Source organism: Chiroxiphia lanceolata, chromosome Z, assembly GCF_009829145.1.
Source record: "Chiroxiphia lanceolata isolate bChiLan1 chromosome Z, bChiLan1.pri, whole genome shotgun sequence".
In the NCBI taxonomy this organism is placed as follows: domain Eukaryota; kingdom Metazoa; phylum Chordata; class Aves; order Passeriformes; family Pipridae; genus Chiroxiphia; species Chiroxiphia lanceolata.
Window position 1 is genome coordinate 24,513,012 of NC_045671.1, and position 22,276 is coordinate 24,535,287.

The 22,276-nt window shown below is 37.2% G+C and overlaps 1 protein-coding gene across 3 annotated transcripts in view; it reads left to right on the forward strand.

The window, feature by feature from the left end:
• The window catches only part of SMARCA2 (SWI/SNF related, matrix associated, actin dependent regulator of chromatin, subfamily a, member 2), a 118,864-nt gene that overhangs the window by 92,700 nt on the left and 3,888 nt on the right, over nucleotides 1-22,276 (forward strand). For all 3 annotated transcript variants that reach the window (XM_032674700.1, XM_032674702.1, XM_032674701.1), the window contains 3 exons: nucleotides 5,960-6,177; nucleotides 17,382-17,487; nucleotides 19,150-19,251. In XM_032674700.1, the coding sequence (XP_032530591.1) occupies nucleotides 5,960-6,177; nucleotides 17,382-17,487; nucleotides 19,150-19,251 (426 nt within the window). The remainder of the gene's footprint in view (nucleotides 1-5,959; nucleotides 6,178-17,381; nucleotides 17,488-19,149; nucleotides 19,252-22,276) is intronic.

Below are 22,276 nucleotides of genomic sequence, written 5' to 3' on the forward strand. Positions count from 1 at the left end.
TCAATCTTTAAATCAAAATGCAAAAAAAACCTACTTATAATTTGCATTGTTGTTCTCCTTAATGTCTAATTAAATATAGGCAACTGGAGTTTCAGTGCAAATAATTTTCAAATGCGAAACAGAAAACAATTTATCTTCTCCCACTTCTTAAAATACAGATTTTGGTGAAGTGAAGATGCAGACCTTAATTGAACACGTGGCTGAAGGACTCAGTGTCCATAATTGCTGGAGGTTCAGCTTATCTGAGAAGACCATGTGTTACAAGTTGATGTGTTTTTCCAATAATTACATTGTATTCAAGTTTTTAAGAAAGCAGTACCTTTGTTTCTACTTAAGTGTTGGATGGAGACTTTCTGGCCTATTCCTTATGTGGAAGAGAATGAGTCACTAGCAAAAGCGAGGAAAAACTGGATGTAGTCACGAATTCTTTACCTTTGGCAGATTTTGGTTTACATTCTGTTTTCATTTTGTTCCAGCAAAAGCAGTCTGGTAAATCTGTTGTGCAGTAATATCCAGCAAGGAGAGGAAATTCAATTAAAATAACTCTTCATCAATCCTTATAATTGTCTTCAGTTGTTTTGTTGTTGCACTGTTGATAGAATATCTTAAGCCCTTTCATCTAATTGTCAAGAGTTACGGTATTCTTCTTCACAGTCTTCATCTGTAGTATACTGATCTCTATGCTATAGCACAGCAAGATATATCTGCAGTGTAAAGGAACTTTAGAAAGCCAAGAAATAATTCTAACACATAGAAATTAGAAGCAGTCCCAGACATAGGAATGATACTGTTAAAGAATAAACAAGAGAGCTGGATTTTGAAGAGATCATTTTAAGAACGTGAACATCAGGGTGGAAAGTTGAAGTCTTCATTTGTTGCCAGATTTAATCTGAGAAAAAATGTAAAAGGAAGAGTGGTAGGGAAATAGAGGGGGAAAAGAACTTCTCTTGGAATATCAATGGAATTTTCCGAGAAGGATTATGTTGAAGACAGAAATTGGTAAGGGCAGCTAGATGTAGTTTTAGTGCTTTCAGTGTTTATTATTAGCCATCCATAGGGTTGGCCATTCATAAGGAACTTCATTTTGCAAAGCAGTCATCTGTTGTTCATTACTGCACTACTGACATGTTTTTTGGTTTTAAGTGCTTAACATCCCTTAAGCTTAGTCATAGCCCTTAAGCTATGACTTGGTCATAGTAAGTATAGTGCCCAGTTATTTGTTGTTCCCAGAAAAGCTCGTTCTTTTAGAAACTTTGCATGATTGGTTTAGTATTTATGTTCAGGAAGCTGGGAAGGTAACTTTTTTTTTCTGTTCACCTATGTTTTATCTGCTTTCTGTGGAAACACTGGGTTTAATTAGCATGCTAGCAAATATCTTCGCATGCCAGTGGAAAGACACAGGGCACTGATGTTTGAAGGGAAGGGGCAGGTTCTCTAAATGTTCATTTCATTATGATAAAATTGGAGAGGGACACAGGAATAGGTCTCATGTCCTGTTTCCCATTTTGTCTAAGCAGCATCAATCAGACTTATTACATGGCTCCCTACTACTTCTGGTTTATGTGTCCAGTTTCCTTGACTATAAGTAGTAGCAGTAGCTTTCACTATGCCTCAGCTTTCTCACAGCCATACTGTGAGAAATCAAAGGAAAAATAATTATATATTACGGTGTTGTGCCATCTTAACGAGACAGGCTTGGACAGCAAAACTGATTTTTATTTTAAGATGAGCACCTCCATTGATTCACTCTGTGATCACACTTGAGTGAAATTATATTAAAATTAATATAAGGCTTCCTGTGAAATTATATTAAAACTAATATAAGGCCTACTCAATTGTTGGCTTGCAGAAGGTAGTCCTGAAACAAAACTCAGAGCTGTAGCTCTTAGTGCTTGTTTGAGTCTATAATTCTGAATTGAAAAGGTGTTCAGTCATGGTACTGTGTCATGCTCTCCAGAAGAAGTTAAGAATACATCTCTTATGTCCTGTCCTTCAAATGGAGAAACAAAACAGTTTGCATTTCATCCTTACTTTGTTTCTGTGGTTCTCATGTAGTGTATCCATATTCACTAAGAATACTTTCACCTCAAAACAGCTATTTTCTTTTCTCAAGGGAAAAACATAATTGCAAGCAGCAATAGGAAGGCAGACTGTCTCAGAAGTAACTTCTACTTGCCTCCTTACAAATACATTTTTGTGCTTAGGAGGTGGGGGCTTCTTTTTGGAGGAATACAGTTTAATTTCCTTAATCCATGATCAGCGTGCTCTTTCTTAAAATTCTGGTGTCCTGAGAAGCCAGCGCACTCTTACCTCTTTAGCAATGAAATTGTTTCATGCGCATGGACTAGGTTACAGCAATAAGAGAGAGTCAGAAAAGCAGGAACATTTTGTCAGTATGGAACTTAACGTGGGGTCCTCCAAGGTGTATTTGCCTTTCATGAGGCGCTCAGCAACTTGCAAAATTTGACATTAAATTTTTACAGCTTTCTTCCAAGAAAATGAGGTTTCCAAATATTTTTGTAGTGTTTTGTCCGGTTTCCTAAAGGGAAGGAAAGTGTTAAATTTTTATTTGTGTACCATTTTCCTTGACTCCCTTGCTGTTCACCTCACTAATCCAGAGGCATTTGAGCACGGGAGATGTCTGTGTTATTTTGCACTCTCACACAGCCCATCATCTGTCAGGAACTGGAGATTTGTGCCTGGGATTTGTATCATTATCATACTGATAAAGGTTTGGAAGGGCATTGTCTTTGGTGTAGCACTTAAGCCCTAGAAAAGTAAGCTTTTCTAACAAAGAACTCAGTCAGATGAATTAGCTTAATAAATATTTTGTTGCTAATACACACATGCTTGGATCATATGTGTAGACATATGCACAAATCATTAATCTGTCTGATGATAATTCATTTATGTGGTATGGTTTTAAACCATCTTTTGAGGCAGAATAAATCATACAGGTTTAGTTTTAAATATTACTGTTTATATACAAAATACAAATCTACCACTTGACAACTAATGTTGAGGGTCATAATAGCCACATTTTTGTACTTCTGGTAATGTCACACTGATTTTCAAGTGGGATCACTAAAGTCTTAAATTAAGGAAAACTGTCCGAGTTTACATTCACACATGGAAGTTTTGAAAGCTTAGTATAAACTGATACATTACTGGTTCAGTTGAAAGTTTAACATCTGTCCACAGATCTGTAGTTTGCTAAGAATTAATTTGCTACCTGCTAGTTACTAATTTTAAGAGTGCAGGAGTATAAGTTACTTGACTTTGGTTTTATTTTTATCATTTGTCTTTACTACATAGCTATATATAATATTAAAAAAAATCCAAAAAACACACACACACACAAAAACCCCACAAAACACAATGTTTTTCACTTTTATCTTTTCTTTTTGTGAATATTTATTTTCAAAAATATTGCCTACTCCAAGACAGAATTTTATGCAGAATTCTAAAATGAGATGTTAGTAAACTCTGTGATGACAGGACCACTGTGAATTTTTTTGGTGGTAGAAAATCTGTCAAGCAAGCAGAAATATATAAATACATTGTAGCTAAGCAAACACCAGTTTTGTGAAGGACAACAAAATGCTACCAAAGTTAACAGAATGATAACTTGGTTTGGTTTGGGGGATTTTTCTAATTTTTTGTAAATCAGAATATATTTTTTTATCAGTTTCAGTAACCGAACCTGATCTGTTCACTGCAAAGCAATAGGAATACATTTTCTGTAATAAATGCATCTTTAAAATGCATGCAACCTATTTCAGTTTTCAAATCATACATGAAATGTTTTAATTGTGCTGTAATTACTAAAATGCTAACAAGAATCAGTAACTGCTCAGCTGAAGATCTAACTTGAATGCCTAGAATAATAAGGGGAGAAATATGATAAGTAGTTGTCAATATTAAAAAGCAGGCTGAAGGAGGAAGGCTTCGGGCCTTGTAGTAGGTAGAATGAAACAGCAGATTTCAGTATCCGCAATCCTTTCAGTATTAAATTTTCAGTAAAATAAAATTACTTGTATATGAAAACATAGCCTTTCCCCAGCTCTCTTTTTTTTCCTGATCAGCTGATGAAGAGACTAGCAGCTCGCTGCTTTGCTGGCTTGTTAATTTTATCCCCACTAACTGTGATTTCCGATAGCCGGCCTGCTGATAGTGGTAAGGTAAATATCCTTTTTCATTGCCGTCTTGAAGATTCAGTAGAACTACATCACAGGCATGTGTAGGTGTGTAACACATCAAAAGTCAGTGTTCTCCGTGTTTCAGTGTACAACTGAGTGCTTGAGGAGAGCAGTGACATTAACTGTTGACAGCCTTGCATACTGTATTTATTATTAGCTTTTGTAGCTTCCAAGATATGCCGAGAAATTTCCTTTTCTTAATCTTTGTTAGCCTCAGTGGTTTATAGCGCATGTCCTGCTTTATCCAGATGAATATTAATGAATTTGTGTGCAGGTTTTTTTTTTCCTTCTCTTTTCTTCATAACTCATTAGATCTCAAGCCTCCTTCATAGTGTTTATCTGAACGCTGTGGAAGCATGATGTAAATTGTCTTTTGATTATTAAGGCCTAGTTTCAGGCTGTCTCTAAGGATTCTGCGTTTGTGTTTGTTCTGTGGATTTGCACATCGGAGGATGCATAGGAAACAGATTTCAAAATCCCACTGGTATTTTTAACATGCCAGGTTGTTTTGTGTTGTGCATTAGGTTTTGTTCACGAAATGTTTTTGAAGAGACATTGTACACAGTTGAGAAAAATTACGTCTGGGTTGTAATCACTTTTTAATATTGATTGTTGTGCTCACATGATCATAAATATTAGCCATGTTTGATGCTGTGGAGAAATGAAGGTAATTGCCTTAGGATTAGAGCTCTTTCAGCTGCAAGAAAGGATTGATTAGCATTTGCATGTACTCAAGGCAATATTGAGGCAAAAGCAACAACTATCAACATCAGTTATATGAAAGCATTAATCAGAAAGCCTTAATTTTAAGATTTTTTGTTTAATTTTTTTTAATTTTAATTTCAATTCTCTTATGATCTGGTATTTTTATTTCTTTTCTTTTGTTGGCTTTTTCAAATCAAGAAAAGTTCAGCTTCTTGCTTTATAACATGGATCTGACAGTGTATGTGAACAGGTTCCCTTTATTCCTAGTTTGGTTTTTCGTAGCAATTTTTTTATCCCTCTGCGTAGAGCTGCTGTGTCTGGTTAAAAGCATACATCCAGGTAATTGAAACAAGTGTTCAATGTCTGTGACTATGTGTGCAGTTTGGTTTTTGGGAGGGGTTTTTTTTCAGTCCCACGTTGTGAGTGCTTTTTACAGTAAACGCTGTACTGTCAGTGCTTCTGCCTGCCTCCTGGTTACTGTTCTAGAAGAAAATGATACATTTTAGAGATGGTTTTAACAGGCCATTTAAAAGTTGCTTAAAACATTTGGAAGAGAAGTTGAGTTGTTACTGCATGAAGTATCTCTGTGTTGTTTGTATGCACAAAGAATTGTGTGTGAGCTGGCTTTGGGAGCTAAGCACAATTTAGATTATCCCATTTGAAACATGTGATACCAAAGTCTGTTTGGCGTGGAACTGTATAACCCAGAACTAACACTGATATGAAAAAATTAATGTTTGTTGTATACTTATTTAGACAATACCACAGGCTGTGATTTGGTGTGGAATTCAAGGTTCAGATGAACAATGCACCTATTTAGAGAAAGGACAGTGGGATTCTTAGGACAAATTAATGTTCAGTGTCTCTTTGATTACCAGCAACTCAGTTTCTTGTACTCCTGTTTATAAATAAACTGAACATTTTGAGTTGAATTATCGGCATCCTGTGGAGTTGCATTGGGTTTTGTTGTGCTTGGTTTTAAATACAGTTTGTTATTTACCTTTGCAATATCTGTTTTGTTTAAAAATCATACTTTTTGAATCCATGGTTGTCAGGCAATTGAAGACGGCAATTTGGAAGAAATGGAAGAGGAAGTTCGGCTTAAAAAACGGAAGAGACGAAGAAACGTGGACAAAGATTCTGGGAAGGAGGATGGAGAGAAAGCAAAGAAAAGAAGAGGCAGACCTCCTGCAGAGAAGTTGTCACCCAACCCACCTAAACTGACAAAACAAATGAATGCTATCATTGATACTGTGATAAACTACAAGGATAGGTGAGCTTAGAGACGGTCTCTACCTATTGCATGTCCTCTCTCCCTTTCTGCTGCTATCGATCTCTGTGCTTTATAACAGTTTCAGTTTTTCAGTCTTCAGAAGGACTTGCTGACACAGCTTTTCAGATAAGTAATTCCACTTAGGGCCTGATCCTGGAAGTCTCAGACTTAGGATATTTTAAGACTCATCTGATAGAAAGTTGTTGAAACACAATTACAAAAAGTAAGCATAGAGCTCCTGCTTAGGAGTAAAGTCATTCTGCTCAGAAGATGTACTTAAGAACATTTAGCTTGAGTGGGATTTTCCTTCAGTGTAGTGGTGCAGCATGTGTTGAGATTAATCTTTTCAAAGACATGGCTACAGAGTTATTAATGCAAGTTTACATGGGTCTCACCATGACCTGAAAGACTGCCCAAAATGCCTAGGGTACGTATCAGGAGTGTCAGAGCTGCCAAAAGAAAAAGTAAAGAACTATTGAGCGTAATATGTTGTCCACAGAAGAGATGGATTCTTGTTTGTCAAGCAGTTCCTATTTTCAGCTTAAAAAAATGCTAGATAGCTGGACCTCAGGAAAAAAATATTCCTTCTGATCTGAAATGCCATCTGAAGACTTCTGTTTTGCAAGTTTTCAAATTGAAAACATCTGTACTTCATGGGCAAGAAATTGAGAATTAGTTCATAACATCTTTGAGTCAAACTCGATTGAGAAAGTTATATTTTAACTCAGCTTCTATCTGTCAAAAATCAGTAAATCCTTCTCATGTACTTGTCCCATCTTTGCTATACAGTGAATTACTTAAATCATATAAGCACCTTTTATAAACTAAATTAATAATAAATGCATTCAGAGAAAGTCAAGAAGTGTTTGCATTAGGTGACCTGCATAGGTGTAACAAAGTAATTTTTGCCTGTAAACAACTTTCAGTCTGTGACTTCAAATGCCAACTTGCACTTTGCCCTTTTTTGCAGCTACTGTTCTGGCTCTACCTGTACAAGGGTGACTTCTGTGGTACTTGGCGAAGCACACACTACTGTGATGCATGACTCTTTTGGCACGTGACTGTTACATGAAAGTGAAAGTGAACCTTTCTGTGATCTGTGGGCTCTGTCTAGAGTACATCCAAAGTTTGTTGGAACAGCATTCACAGCAACAAATATGATGAGGAGGAAGCTGACTACCATCTCAGTGTATTTAGTTGGCTGTGACTCCCAACTAATAAAATAGCTGAGAAGGGAGTGTTTAAGTTCAGGTATTCCAGTCAGGGCTGCAAGGATTTTGCGTTCTCGGCCTTGAGCCTTGTCCTGAAGCTCAGGATGCCTATTTCTCACTTTTAAAATAGCAAGCAAAGTTACTTCTGCTAGCCTCCAGTAGGGGATAGCTGATAGTAACTGATAGTTACTGGGGAGGTTAAAGATTTTTGCCTGATGTTTGTGCCCCAGGAAGTTCCTATTTGATTTCTGTCAAAAAAATTAACCACTGATCTATTATGTAGTTACAAGGCATACTGTTCCCTCTCCCAGGAGCCCACATCTATGCAAGACAGATTGTTCCCAATTTAAAAACTGTATGAAGCTCTATTCTGTAAGGAATTAAAGATGCCTGTTAAAGTGAGGTATTCAGTGCTATGAGCTATACAGAGGAGTTCCAAGTTTCTGCATTCTGATTTTTTTTGTGAGCTAACATCAAACCACTCAATCCTGTGAAAGCTGGGACAGAACAGAATTGCACATTTAGGCATCAGGAAACTTCAACATCTTAAAACTCTTTGGAGCTAACTTTGCTTTAGAGTTCAATTACTATTTTCAGGATTTGCCGCTTTAGAATTAAGTGGATTTTAGGTGTTGGAACCCCTCAGCTTTGTTGGGGGTTCATGTTTGTTCAGCTCTGGGCTTTTGTGTGTGTGAAAGCAATTGGGGCAAGTATAGAGGGACAGGTTAATTGGAAGAAAAGTAGGCCATGAGCTTCATCTGGGGAAAAAAAATGGGTTTTCTTGTATTTAGTATTTGAATGCTTGAAGTCATCTCTGTCTTTAGCTAAAATTTTCAGTGCTAATAGATGATTCATCTTTTCTTCATGATAAGTCCAGAGGGCTGATTCAGACTATGGAGAACTGATTGTGTCCCAAAAGGTGGTCCGGTGATATCCAAAATCTTACTGACTTTGGCCTGAGTTACTTTGTCAAAACCAATTCTACAATCTTTAGTAAGTTTTGTTGTAGTTTAAAGGGCAGCATGCAAAAGAATCAAAGGAATACATTATTAAACTAATAAGCCTCTGCATGCTTTAGCTGATGTTTTCCCTTACTTTTGAGAAATACAGAAATATGTCCTTGTAAATACAGAACGACTTCTCTGTTCTTATTAAAATCTTTCTTTAAAAGAAAATTAAAATCTGTGATGCTCACAAAAATCTGGAGTACCAGTTGGCTGCTTTTCTGTGGCGACGCTGTATAATGTTGCTGCAGGGAAGGATTCTCCAGTGCTCTCCTAACTGTCTAGTACTTACTTGACTTCTGTTGTAGGCAGCTGGGGACAAGTGTCATCCTTTCCTTCCTTATTTAAGAACCATCCAAAAAGATAGGCTGGGTTGTCTATGTCAAGGAAAGCTAAAGGTTACAACAATACAAACAATAAGCTCGAGGAAATTGAAGTTTGAACCACACGATTATTATGTAAAGGTCAAAACACATTTAAACAGACATATTAGCAACATTTGAGGTAAATATTCAGTGTGGAGAAATACAGCATATGATTTTCTGAAAAGGAAATTCAGAGGTAGTTATCCAGGTATTTGTAAACCTGAATTAAAGAACTCCATGCAAGAGTGGAAGTTAGCATTTAGTTTGGTTTGCTGTTTATCTTTGTTGTGTCATCAGTGCAATTTCAGCCTTTTATTTAGATTTTTTTCTTATGCAATGCAGTATAGCAACTCAGCTATTTCCTTTTATTCCCATCATGAATCCCAAAATTTTAATGAAACATTATGTTGGCAATGTGTTTAATAGTTCTTAGAGAGCAATTTTTAAGTAAAAGCTGATTTTCTTTGGATCTTTCTAGAGAACTAGGTATATACTGAAGGAGAGAAAACTGCAGTGAGATTTGACTTGACAGGCAGCCAGCATTAGTTTCCTGAAATTATGGTACCTGGGGTGTGCCCCATATAATAAAGAAAATAGTTAAAAAAGAGAAGAAGTAAAAAGATGCAAGGCACTGTGACATTGTTCAACTTGGACCTTTTAGATGTCTTTGGTGTGAGAGTTGTTGAGGTCCTTGTCAAGTTGACTGTACTTGCATCTTGCAGCCTGTTTTGCCTTGGATTCCAGTGTTGGGAGATGTGCTTCAAGCTTTTCTTCATGTTGATAGGCATTTCTTTATCTTATCTGTATACTTGTTCTTGTTAACTGGAAACATATAGTGATACCTCAGCCTGAAGAACTGTAGGGTATGTGCTCCAAATCATTAAGTAAAAATCACTATTGAAGTCACTTTTTAAAGGACACCTGTGCTTTTATTACTCAGTTTCAGTATCAAATCATAAAACATGCCAACTGTAGATACAGAGCAGTACTTACAGATGCAGATCCTTTTTTACTCTTCTGTACTGCTTGCTGTCATAGGTAAAGCTGAATTAGTCTAGGTTTCATCTTAATGGTTTAGAATGGAGAATAGGTTTGTAATGAAGCAGGAGAGAAGATATGGTCAGCATGCTCTGACTCCTAGTCATCTGATCTAGTGAAAGATGTCCCTACCTACCCACAGCAGGGAAGTTGAACTAGTTTATCTTCAAAGGTCCCTTCCAACCCAAACCATTCTATGATTCTGTGAGTTTGGTAAAGTACTTTTTAGGGCACCGCAGGAAAATTATAAGATAATATGAAAGAAAGAGTAGATTAATGAGTAAGCTCACTAATCTGAGTGAAAACAAGCAAAAATATGTAATTGAAGGCACTGTTAAAAAAGGAGCTGTTAAACTGGAAAGAAGATACCACAAAAGTTCTTTCAGCCATTGGTGTTGGCTATATATTTATGATATTTATTAAATGAGGAATGTCCTAGCCAAAATCTAAAATGTTATAATATCAATATTGGCATGATACTCACAGCAGACTGGACACAGTTAAGTCTGGAGTAAAAGAAATGGCATGAAATACAGTAGCTCAGAGTGCATTATATGGTACTTACAGACTTAAAATAGGGAACTTGTCTTTTGGTTCAAGTATCAGTTCAAGTGGAACTGAAAGAAAAATAATTACCTGGGCAGAGAAATTACTGATCAAAGCCAACTACAATCCATCAGTATTGTCCAGCCATAAGAAGATAGGAGCTTCACACAGACACTATTGCCTGTGTGGATGTGGAAATACTCATTGTAAGTGTGTGTCCTTGTATGTGACACTGTTAATGCTTCTGAGTTGCTGTACATAGTACTTGAATGCTTTTCCATTCAAAAAAGATGAGTTTACACTGTGACAAGTGTAAATAATTATTTCAGTGATAAGTAGCATGGGAGAGCCTTGCAAGAGGAAACAGGTTGGTTTGTTTATCCAAACATAGCACAATCTTGAGAGGGGAAGATGATTGCTCTCAGTAAATTCACTGAAAAGAAGGGAAGCGTAAACACAAGAAGAGTCTAGAAATATGTAAAAATACAGGATGGTGGCACAAGGTTATATGAGCATATATAAGCATTCCTTAGTTCATACAAGTTATTAATTAAAAGTTGTGGAACCTTTCCGTATGAAGTAGTGGGACAGAAATAACTAAGTAGATTTAGCCTTGGATCTTTGATTGAAAAACTTACATACAATTATTTACAATACCAAGACCTTAGATTGAAAGTCCTGGAAGCACCTTTCCAGTTACACATTGATCCCAATTCTCCAAAACAAAGCATGTGCATCATCTTTGCAGACTGCTTTTGCAATAATACATATTAGTCTGAGATTTTGTTGCAGTTATTTCTTAAACTAAGATTTAGGTCCCTCTACAGCCCTGTAACTTGTTGTAATCTTGCAGTGTAAAACACCTTTTTAGAAGAGAGCAAGTTGAAATGCATCAGTCCAGCACTATTGTCACACGTTTTTCCCATTCCAGTGCTTTTAATCTGTCTTTCCTTCCCTCTAAAATAGAAACAATTATTGTAGACTCATATGTGTAATATTTATGTTATGCTTTCAAAAAGCAAAATCACAGAATCACAAAATGGGCCAGATTAGAAGGGACTGTAGTGGATCATCTGGTTCAACTTCCCTGCTCAAGCAGGGTCATCTTAGAGCACATGGCCAGGATTGCATCCAAATGGTTCTGGAATATCTTCAGTGAGAGAGACTCCACAGCCTCTCTGAACAGTCTGTTCCACCTGCACCGTAAAGTTCTTCCTCATGTTCACGTAGAACTTCCTGTGCATCATTTTCTGCCCGTTGCCTCTTGTCCTGTTGCATGGCATCACCAAATCAGTTTGGCACACGAAAAGTAGTTTGCATGTCCAGTAAAATGCTTGAAAGCAGGAACAATTTTACTGGATTTTTTTACAAAAGATTTTATGGTTTTTGTATGCCAAATTTGAGCCCCAGCTGCTGAGTTTTCACTATGCACATGCAGACTTAGTCTCCCAAACAATCTTTTTCCTCTTTTGAAGTTTTTCCTTTAGATTTTATTTCAGAGGAAGACAAACTGTTAAGTGTTACTTTCTTTTTCTGATTGTTAAAATTAAGTGGAGAAAATGAATGATACTTCATTCCAGCAGGACTAGGAATGTGATTGACCCCATGGACTGTCAGCACTGGTGAGGCCACACCTCTAATCCTGTGTTCAATTTTGGGCCACTCACTCCCAGAAGGATACTAAGGTGCTGTAGTATGTCCAGAGAAGGGCAACAGAGCTGATGAAGTATCTGGAGCACAAGTCTGTTGAGGAGCAGCTGAGAGAGCTGTGGTTGTTTAGACTGGAGAAAAGAAGGCTGAAGGGGGATGTTAGCACTTTCTACAACTACCTGAAAGGAGGTGGTTGCAAGGTGGGGACAGCCTCTTCTGCCTGGTAACAAGTAAGAGAACAAGAGGAAATGGCCTCAGGTTGCCGCAGGGAGGTTTAGATTGGATACTGGGAAAAACTTCATTGAAAGGATGGTCTGGCATTGGAACAGGCTGCCCAGGGAAGTAGTTAAGTCAGCATCCTCAGAGTGTTGAAAAATCATGTGGATGTGGCACATAGGGACACAGTGTACTGGTAGACTTGGCAGTGCTGGGTTAATGGTTGGACTGGATGATATTAGCAGTCTTTTTCAACCTAACCAATTTTGTGAGTCTGTGATTCATAGCTTGTAATCATTCAGCTTCCTTACAAACCCACTGTTCTCTTCTGCCTTGCCTCAGAGTTTGATGTTTCCTGTCTAGGTGCCAGTTTGATGCTACCCCTAGTTTGAATTAGCTTTGTTTAAATAGCAACAGCTGAACTCAGGAGTCCCAGGATGCTGATAGCTCTGTGTCATACAGAGTGATTTTCATTTGTGCTCTGCTTGCTGTTTGCTCAGTTGATAGATTTAAAGTAAGGACTTACATGGTGTACTGGTTAACTTCACAAAGCCTCCTCCCAGTATTGGGTAGCTGTTGACTGCATTTTAATAAAGCTGATAAGAAAATTGGAAGGTGGAGTTGTTGTGCCTTTTTCCTGCTTGGCAAGAGGCTACCTTTGTCTGTGGTGCTTAGCATTTTGATCACTGCATCATTAAAGCCAACATGTTTAAATTTGTGCCCATAGTACTCTAATTTTGATGACATAGCTCAGGGAGAGAGTATTTTTCCTGTATGTGAAATGGATTTTATTCAGACTATTTTCAGCTGTTTTCTCAAGTTGCCAGTTTTTAACTGTTGTAAAATGAAGAGTAGTATAATTAGCCATCACTAATCTAATGAATAATTAATTATGCCAACTGATATTCTTGGATATTCAGACACACAAAGTAAATAATTCTTATTTATAGCCAAGCCCAGGTTATGGAGTACATAGCCATATGTCAAACCCAGGAATTATATATTTAACTTTTTTTGTCCACTTCCATTCAATGATGGGGACAAGTCCACCATGTATTACTGCAGTCAGTTCCAAAAAGGAACCATTAAGTACATTTAATGAAAATCAGTAATCTCCCTACATAGCTGGTTTACTGTTGTTGTTAAATAGCAAGGAACCACCTCACTATGTCAGCTCTTCTAATTCTCCTCTCCCACACTCTTTTTTTTTTTTAGTAGCATTCTTGTGAGTTGCGTTTGATTTAAAGTTGTACCTACCAAACCATGGTTCTGATTGTGAGCATTCGGGCAAGGATGCAGAACGCTTCATTCTACCCACTCAAAATTGATTTTCAGTATTGTTAAAAGTTTGAAATTTACCAGAAATACAAGAACATGAAGTTTCACCTTCATAGTTGTCTCTCCTTTTGATTTCAAAGGAGAAAGAGTGCTAATACTTCTGTCAGGTCTGTGACAGCTTATTTCTGGCCAAATACTGCTAGGGAAAATAAATATAAAAAGAGCCTCGTACAAATAACGTTCCTACATTTCATTTCACTGAAGATAATACTGACTAAACAGGTAGAATTATACGCTGGTATGCACCTTGTAAGCAGTTTGACAAAAATGAGAGAAAATCGAAACACTGAGCACAAATATTTTTTCTAACCAAAAATATTTTTTAAATGAGAAGTATTTCTTAATGATTTTTTAACTTGCACAGCATGCAAGTATTTTTAACATGAGCAAACGCAGGACTAGCGTGGTAAACTGATGCAGTAGCAGTGAACTGTCACTCACAGTTCTTTTGCAGTCAGGTCTTTTAATTTATTCTGGTCCTTCTTCCTTTCAGCACATAGCCTGGTAGTTGCTAGGCAACCATAAGTGATTTTTACTGCGCATGATTTCTATGTGGTAGTTGTTGTGGTTATTATTTTCTAATTACATAAGTGGGGACAAGGATTAAAATCAGAGTTGTATTAATAATTACCAGTTTTATCCTACTGTATCTACAACACAGCAGTTTGAGATTATGTTAGAAAAGATCACATTTTTTTATAGTATGGATGCGCATATACAAAGAGAGTGTAAGATAAATAGTACTTCTTTGTGAGAGTAGGTTCTATAAAAAGGATAGAATAAGCTGTTATTGATCTGAGTAGACAAAATCAGGCTCTAGTGTTCTGTCTGTTGTGTATTTCATGCCCTTAGTGCTTTTTCTTTCATTGTCTTAAAAGATTCTCAGTAATTAATTATATCAAGCAAAAGCTGGAAGGTTTTCTCTGACATTCCTAGTTTAGTAAAATGTGTGAACAAATCACAGTTGGCTGGTTCTGTACCAAAAAATATAGCTGTTTAATACTGTTGTATTTTTAAAATAAAATACAGTATGAAGGTGATTGTGTGTAGTAAAAAGAGAACAAAATACAGCCATGACATAAAAAGCTGTAATCATCAAGAGCTCTTTCAATGGGACAAAGATACTAAACATGTTTTAAAATTTGATCAAAATTATTTTATTAGTAGCTGTTTCTTTTATGCTGAAGTCATTCTGTTTGGTGTTAGATTCTGAACTGCAACTGAAGAAACACCGGCTTCAATGGTTTAGTAATTTTACTCGTATAGATATTTCTGTTAAAGCTGCTGAAATTCAAACAGAGCATTGATAACTCAGTCCTTCTGCATAGCCAATCCCCATTCAAACTGTGCAAAGGTGCAGGAAGGTGATTTACAGTGTGCTGTGTAATGATGCAACAGGATGCTACTTTGCTTTGCTTTTCCTCAGGATCAGTGCCTTGCATATATAAGTTGTGCACTGATCACTTAATGAATAGCTGAATTCCTCCTGGACTTTTTTTTTATGATCATAAGTAGTCTGAATGTTTCACAGATATAGAGCTTCTTTCACATCATTTTATTCTCATTTTATAAATGGAGAATAGGAACTTAAATTTCAAGATACCATTTGGGCACCAGAGATCTGATTTCTGGTGTTCTTAGTGTTGTTGTTGTATATGTTCAGAACAGATTTCACTGATCTCAGTTGCAGCTGTGACTGCTCAACATTTCCCTCTATTAATAAAATAAAATAAAAAAGGTCCTCAATTTGCAAAGAAATAGAAACACATTGATTTAGCCAGTTGTGCAGTGTGTACTTAATGCATTGCTTTTCCTTGTATTGCTTCCAGTTTCACTTTGAGAGGGCAGTCTGTGATGAAGAGAGGTTCTGTCATGTGGCGTGACAGTCACGCAGGTCATGAACAAGATTGGTGCCTTTAAATCCATAGTATAAACATTTTGACAGGAGAAGTATGAAAGTAATGAATTTGTGACTCTGTACCAAAGATGTCAGGTGCAGTGGCCAGAATTCCACAGTTCTTTGCTGACAGGAGAGAAATAGTAAGACTTGTCATGACAGTTATCTGGTCATTTTATGATTTGCTCTATTTCAGTAACAGGGTGCTTCCCAAATAAATTAGATCTCTTGAGTGAAATTGCTAGTAGCTACCACTGAGGTGTGAGTGGCATCTTGGAGTATCTATCCCAAGAGCTCTTTGGGGTAGACTTCACTGTCATCTTTCCTGGCTGAGATGCACCGTACACCCACCGCCTTGTCTCACCCTGCAGCAGCACACTCCGGAGTGACCTCAGGCGTGTGCCGTAAACTTGCTGGGATCGAGGAGTTACTGATGAGCAGGCAAGGGGAGCGGCTTCTGCTGCTGCAAGTCAGACGAAAGTTATCAGGATGAAACAGAGGCTTTTGGTTTCTCAGTCTGAATTGTATGAAAAAATATTCTAGCTGCTAGTTGGTGCCCAGGGTATTGGTGGAACAACACTAGTTAGCAGTCTGCAGTTAGAGCATTTATGCTGTTGTCCTCTCTGATGCAAGGAGCACCATTGTCCCAGGACTATGCGGAGAACAATAAAAAATTGTGAATTAGGTGAGCACCAGCTAGTTAGGAAATGAGGAAAATCTGTTTATTCCTGCTTATTCATTAGTCTCTCAGGTACATAAGAAAAATAGTACCTTCTCAAATTCTAGTGTTATTTCAGGCATTAAGAAATGCATAAGGTATAGTAAGCATTCATTACTTCCGTAAAGGGCAGAGCTGTTATGTGCTTTTTATCATCCTTATCCTCCACTGGAGAATTGCTTCAGTTAACTTTCAATTCAGTCTTAGTGTAATGTGTCTCATCCTACAGCAGTCTGGAGGGTTACTGTGAGAGAGAAGCTCAGGTGGAGACCAGGACTTGGCAGCCTTCTTGCCCAACTCTGTGGTATTCCTAAGTTACCGTCTGAAGATGCAGCTGAGAAAACAGGACATTTTTGGAGTAGCTGTGAGAGAAGGAAGCATTTCAATGTGAACTGGGAAATGCTCATGAAAGCTATGTGCGGTGAACTACCGTTCTTCACAGCAGAGCTTTTTTCTGCTCCTTTGTGAGAAAAAGGACAAGCACACGGGGAAAAAAAACCAAAACAACTAAGTTCATAAGTACCTTCAACACATTTCCTCTCCAGGTGACTTACAGTCATGTACTATATTGGAAACCACAATTAAGATTTTAAAAAGACCCTTAACTTGAAAGTGTTAAAATGGCTGTTAAAAAAGGATAAACTATGTGAAATATGGGAATCTTAGAAATTCTGAACACCTGTAAGTAAGTGATAGGCAATGTTCCTAGAGTATGAAAGTTTTATAGATAACCTATCACTTTGTTTCAGATGACTGAAAGAGTACAAATTGCAGTAGTGATTTTCACTATAGTTGCAATGATCTTCCCAAAAACCCTATAGTAATTAATAGAAAAACTAGACTAACATCTCGTTAGTCCAATAGCAGTCAGCATAATGGAAATCAGTATGAACAAATGGTTTGCTATGATGAGGAATTACAAAACCAACTATAAAGTGATGAAGAAGAAGATAAACTGAAGAGTGACAGAAGGGACACTTCTGATCAAATCCTGATCCCGCTTCTGTAAAGCTTATTATACATAATGATCTTGAGTGATGATGATAACTTAGGACAACACTTTTAAATTGTAAATTAATTATCTGTATCAAATTTAAAAATCAGAGGTCAGTTTCTAATTATTTGAAAAAAAAAGTGATTTTATTTGTTTTTATTTGTGCTTATGTGTTTTTTGAGAAAGTCGAAGTAGTTCTTTTCATTATGGTTTGTTTTTCTCAACAGTTCAGGACGGCAGCTAAGTGAAGTCTTCATTCAGCTCCCATCTCGGAAAGAATTACCAGAGTATTATGAATTGATTAGAAAACCAGTTGACTTCAAAAAGATAAAGGTAGGAACCGCTTTTGGAAGTGGAGATTTCTCTTTTGTTTGTATTATACAAAAAGGTGGGCATAAAGTCATCTTTAAAATGGCAACATGAATATTGCATGTACCTGTATTTCTGGCATTAATTTTAAACATTATTACACACCTTTTTAGTAATTTTGTTTAGTGTATATTGCAGTGTAACACTGTCATTTCAAAGTCAAATCAAACTGTAGTAGTGTGACATGAATGGCACTCTGCCGCAGTCCGAAGAGGACACGGGAGTGGGATGCAGGTAGAGTCCTTTATTCACGCGTGTATGCGATCTTTTATCAGCTCGGGAGGGGAAAGGGCCAGAACATAGGGCGGAGCATGAGACAGACAAAGCGGGGGGGCAAACCAGGATAGGGACACGGGCAAAAGAGGGAGGAATGTGGGAGGAACCGGGGAGAGAAGGGGCAAATGGAGGCTGTCCCCTCTCTGCAACTTCTCCAGCCAATCGGCAGAGAAACAGAGGAGCACGGAGGTGAACAGGCCAGGACATGCCCAGGAAATATAAATTCTGGGGAAGCATACAATGTGTATATACATATTAACTGTAAAGTCTGCATCACAAAGTCCATTCAACTGCTGCACTTCTCCTTCCACTCCTGAGATTTTCCCCATTCTGACTCCTGGTCCCTCACAGCACTCTCAGAGGTGACATCTAGTGCCTTTTTTGCAAAGACTTGATTTTGACTTGGTAAAAACACTGTGTTTGTGAAGATTTACTGGTTCTAGGGGAATACAGTCAACCCTAAATTTAAAATCATAGAATCATAGGTATCCTGAGTTGGAAGGGGGACCTGAAGATCATTGAGTCCAACTCCTGGCCCTGCACAGGACCATCCCCAAGAGCCACACTGTGTGCCTGAGAACACTGTCCAAATGCTTCTTGAACTCTGTCAGGCTTGGTGCTGGGACCACTTCCCTGGGGAGCCTGTTCCAGTGCCCAAACACCTACTGAGTGAAGAACCTCTTCCTGATATTCAGTCCAAAGCTCCCCTGTCACAGCTTCAGGCCGTTCCTTCAGGTCCTGTCACTGGTCACCACAAAGAAGATATCAGTGCCTGCCCCTCCTGGTTCCCCTCATGAGGAGGTTGCAGACTGCAATGAGGTTTCCCCTCAGTCTCCTCCAGGCTGAACAGACCAAGTGACCTCAGCTGCTCCTCGGATGGCTTCCCCTCTAGACCCTAGCTAGCATCATAGCTTGGAACAGCTTGGAACAGCTCAGATCCAGCACAGTTTAGTAGATGAGGTTTAGGCAGCATGTTGCATGTTAATTGATATCATAATTCTATAACTTTCATTTGTGTCACAGTTTATTTTGTTTCCTTGCTAGAAAGAAGAAACTGGAACTTCTTGTACCAAAAGAGCTCCATTTTTCTTGCTTTTAACCCTTCCAGTTCATGTAGAAATTGCTTCTTTTTTCTCTGTTACTCTGATGCATTTTTTGAGTAATATGTTAACAACATGGTTGAAGACTTTGTTTTTAAAGAGATACTTGTTTTGATGCTTAGGTAAAATTTTTAAAGAGAAAGCTTTTCATGTGTTGAATCAAATATTAAGTCAGTGCCTTGTCTGCTGTTTTTCTTTCTACACCACTGCTCGTCAATACTTGTCTTCATTTCCTCAACAAATGCAACAGGAAAGAATTCGCAACCATAAGTATCGGAGTCTTGGAGACTTGGAGAAAGATGTTATGTTGCTGTGTCACAATGCTCAGACATTCAACTTGGAAGGATCACAGGTCTGAATGAATTAATTTCTGTTAAACATACAGGTTTTCCCTACCTAGTGTTTTTAGTGCTTGTTGATTATTATTTTTGTAAATAAACCCTGTGGTTTAATTCTTACATCAAATAGAAAAAAATGCCCACATTGTTAGAATCATCCAGAATTCACTGGACACAGCTGCAGTGTGTGTATGCAGAGAAATTGTTTTTTACTTTAATTCTGAGATCAGATTTTTCTGCTCTGTGTGTACTTTGAAACTGCAGTAAGACTATTTTAATGCATGGTAGAAGGTGATGTGTGTAGAGTAATACATCAACTTAGATTTCCACAGTGGATCACAGAAGGAGCAGATGTAACAATACAGCTTAGGACAGGATGTTGAGGAAATACTTCATGGTGAGCTCTTCAGTTTTGCTAATGGAAGATACAAATTCAAGGTTTGTCCAGTAGTAAAGATGCGTGTATGAAGCTTTATACCCTCTGAACCCTCTGGTTTTTTCAGTTTTTTTTTTTTATTGTTGAAAGGTCAGTGTCCGTTTTTAGAGACAATAATAATAAATCCCAGGTGAGTCTCAGAGGTTTAGAAGGCAAACTCATCTCAAATAGGTGTTGTACACACATGAATGGGCTTGATGGTGTGAATTCAGAACAGGATACTAACACAAAAGGATACTAACAAAAAGGAAAGACTACGAGATCTGGATGAGAAACTAGAAAGTTTTCTCACCATACAGTGAAACATAGTCTTGGGTGATTATTTTCATAGATGAGGTCCAAAAAGTGTAATGCAAATACAGTATTAAATTGAAGCAGAGAACATGAAGACAGCTCCCATAATGTGCAAGAGGAAAAAAAAAGATGTTAACAGAAGCTTAAATAAAAGTAAGCTGAAGGGTGATGCTTCCCATACTAGTACATCCTTTAAATTTCTAAACATTAGTGATTCCTTTAGCTGAACTGAGGAGTTTATATTAAAATTTGAGAATTAAAAATGAGTATGCAATTTAGGATTGTTGGATACAGCTCATAATTTTGTTGTTATTTTTGATATCTAGAGACAAAAAATGTTCTCTGTACATGTAGTATTTTTACTGTCTTCAGTTACATGGAAACAGCCATAAAAAAAGCAACTGAAAGTATCTCAGTAAGATGATTAATGATGGTAGAAAGCTTGGGACAAAGTTTTGTTACATGTCCAGATGTAAATTTTCACTCTACTGTTAGTCATATAGCAGTCAAACAGCTATAAATATCTAATTATAACAAGTGGGGAAAAAAGTGAAGGAAAGTTAATACCAAAAAGTGTGGCTGAGACTTCAGAAAATGGTAAAAGTTGATAGAAAAGGTAAAAAGAGATAAAGAAAAATCAGTAGTGAAATGGGAAAAATAATAAAATTATTTTCATCAGAGTGACTGAAGTTGCTCATGGGAAATTGATTTCTTGTTAGGCAAAGGTGGTAAAATTGGCAGTAAGCCTGAGTAGATAGAACTGTTAGTAGATATTGCTACTCTGTTTGGAAATAGCTCAACGTGTATCAGAGTGTTGTAGCATTATTTTCTGTTCCAATGAACCAACATTAATTACCTGACCTGGAGTTTTTATAGCATGAAGCCCAAATAACAAACATGTAGCTAAGATTTTATTTTAGAGTTTTTTCCTCTGTGAAGTTCTCACACCATTCATTTTTATTTCCTCTGAGTTGCAGGACACTTCTGCAGTAGTCCTCCAGTTTTCAGGGCTACCTTGTTACCCTGTGTTCTTCCTAGTAGTTCAGGTCTTAGCTCTGACATACCAATTCACATCAGTAAACTAGATTAGTTGTGTATGCACTCAAAAACAAAGGGCTAATCGAGGTAGTTGTTTAAGCACACAGTGACTTCAAGTGTTCTCTTAGTATGATGGATGTTGCTTTTCCTTGAAGCAAAGCAGTTACATCTGAGATGGAACCTTATGAGGGGTTTTCAGGGATAGAGGGACTTCGCGGGTTAAGCCTCTTGTCCTCAGTGCAGCCTCAGTGTTTTGAAAAGTTTTTTGTGTTGTAATGGTTGAATGAAACAGACGCATAGTTAAAAATACTTTGTATCTCTTGAAACAGATATTTGTCATGAATGTTGTCATTTGTCATGAAGTTCTGTTGTCATTGCTTTTCCCTTTATGAAGGGATTTTTTGGAACCTGTTGGGTTTGGATTTTCATCAAAATAATAAAATTTGCACAGCTTTTCATGAAGCAGCTCCAGGGTTTTTTGTGTATCAAAAGAGATATCAATATTAAAGATAATTCCACATTAAGAAGGTTAAAATAATTTTTAACCCCCCTCAATTTACTTGGGAAATTCTGTTTGAAAGTCTGGGTCATAGTTATTTCCTAAATATGTAGTGAACAGCATTAAAAAAGTACAATGTTGTACATTGCCTTTAATTCTTTTTTCTTTAGAAAAGTGTTTTGTCTGAGAAAGAACAGAAATTTGGTTGAAAGAGCCATTCCTATGAACAATTGAATACTCTAGGCCTATTCATATGAAAAATAAATGGTTCTCAGAGGAACTTGGCGGCTTCTCTCAATAGCTGACTTGAAAAGAAGTAGTTACAAGAGAAAGTTGGTTATTATTTGACTTCCAGGAAGGAAGCTCTGGAGTCTCACAGCTCACTAATGTCAAAAGACAATATGAGAACAGCCTTTCCAAGGCATTAATGATTGTTTTATTTATATATAATTTTATATATATATTTTACCATGATCAAGGGCAATCAAACATCTCATAACAAAAAGTACAGCAGCACTTGCAGAATGGGGAAAAGTTCACAGTGAGAGGCAGTTTTTCTGAAAAGGACTTGACAATCAAGTGAAAAATGGGAATTGCATATTTCATGTAAAGTATTCTTAACAAACTTTTTCTAATTTAGTTTATTGAACCTACAAAATATTGGAGCAATTTTATCAGGTTTAGCATATAGATTGTATAATGGCAGCCAAAAATCCTCCCATTATCTTTTTTACAAATACCAAGTGTCCCTTTATACAAGAAAGTATGTCAT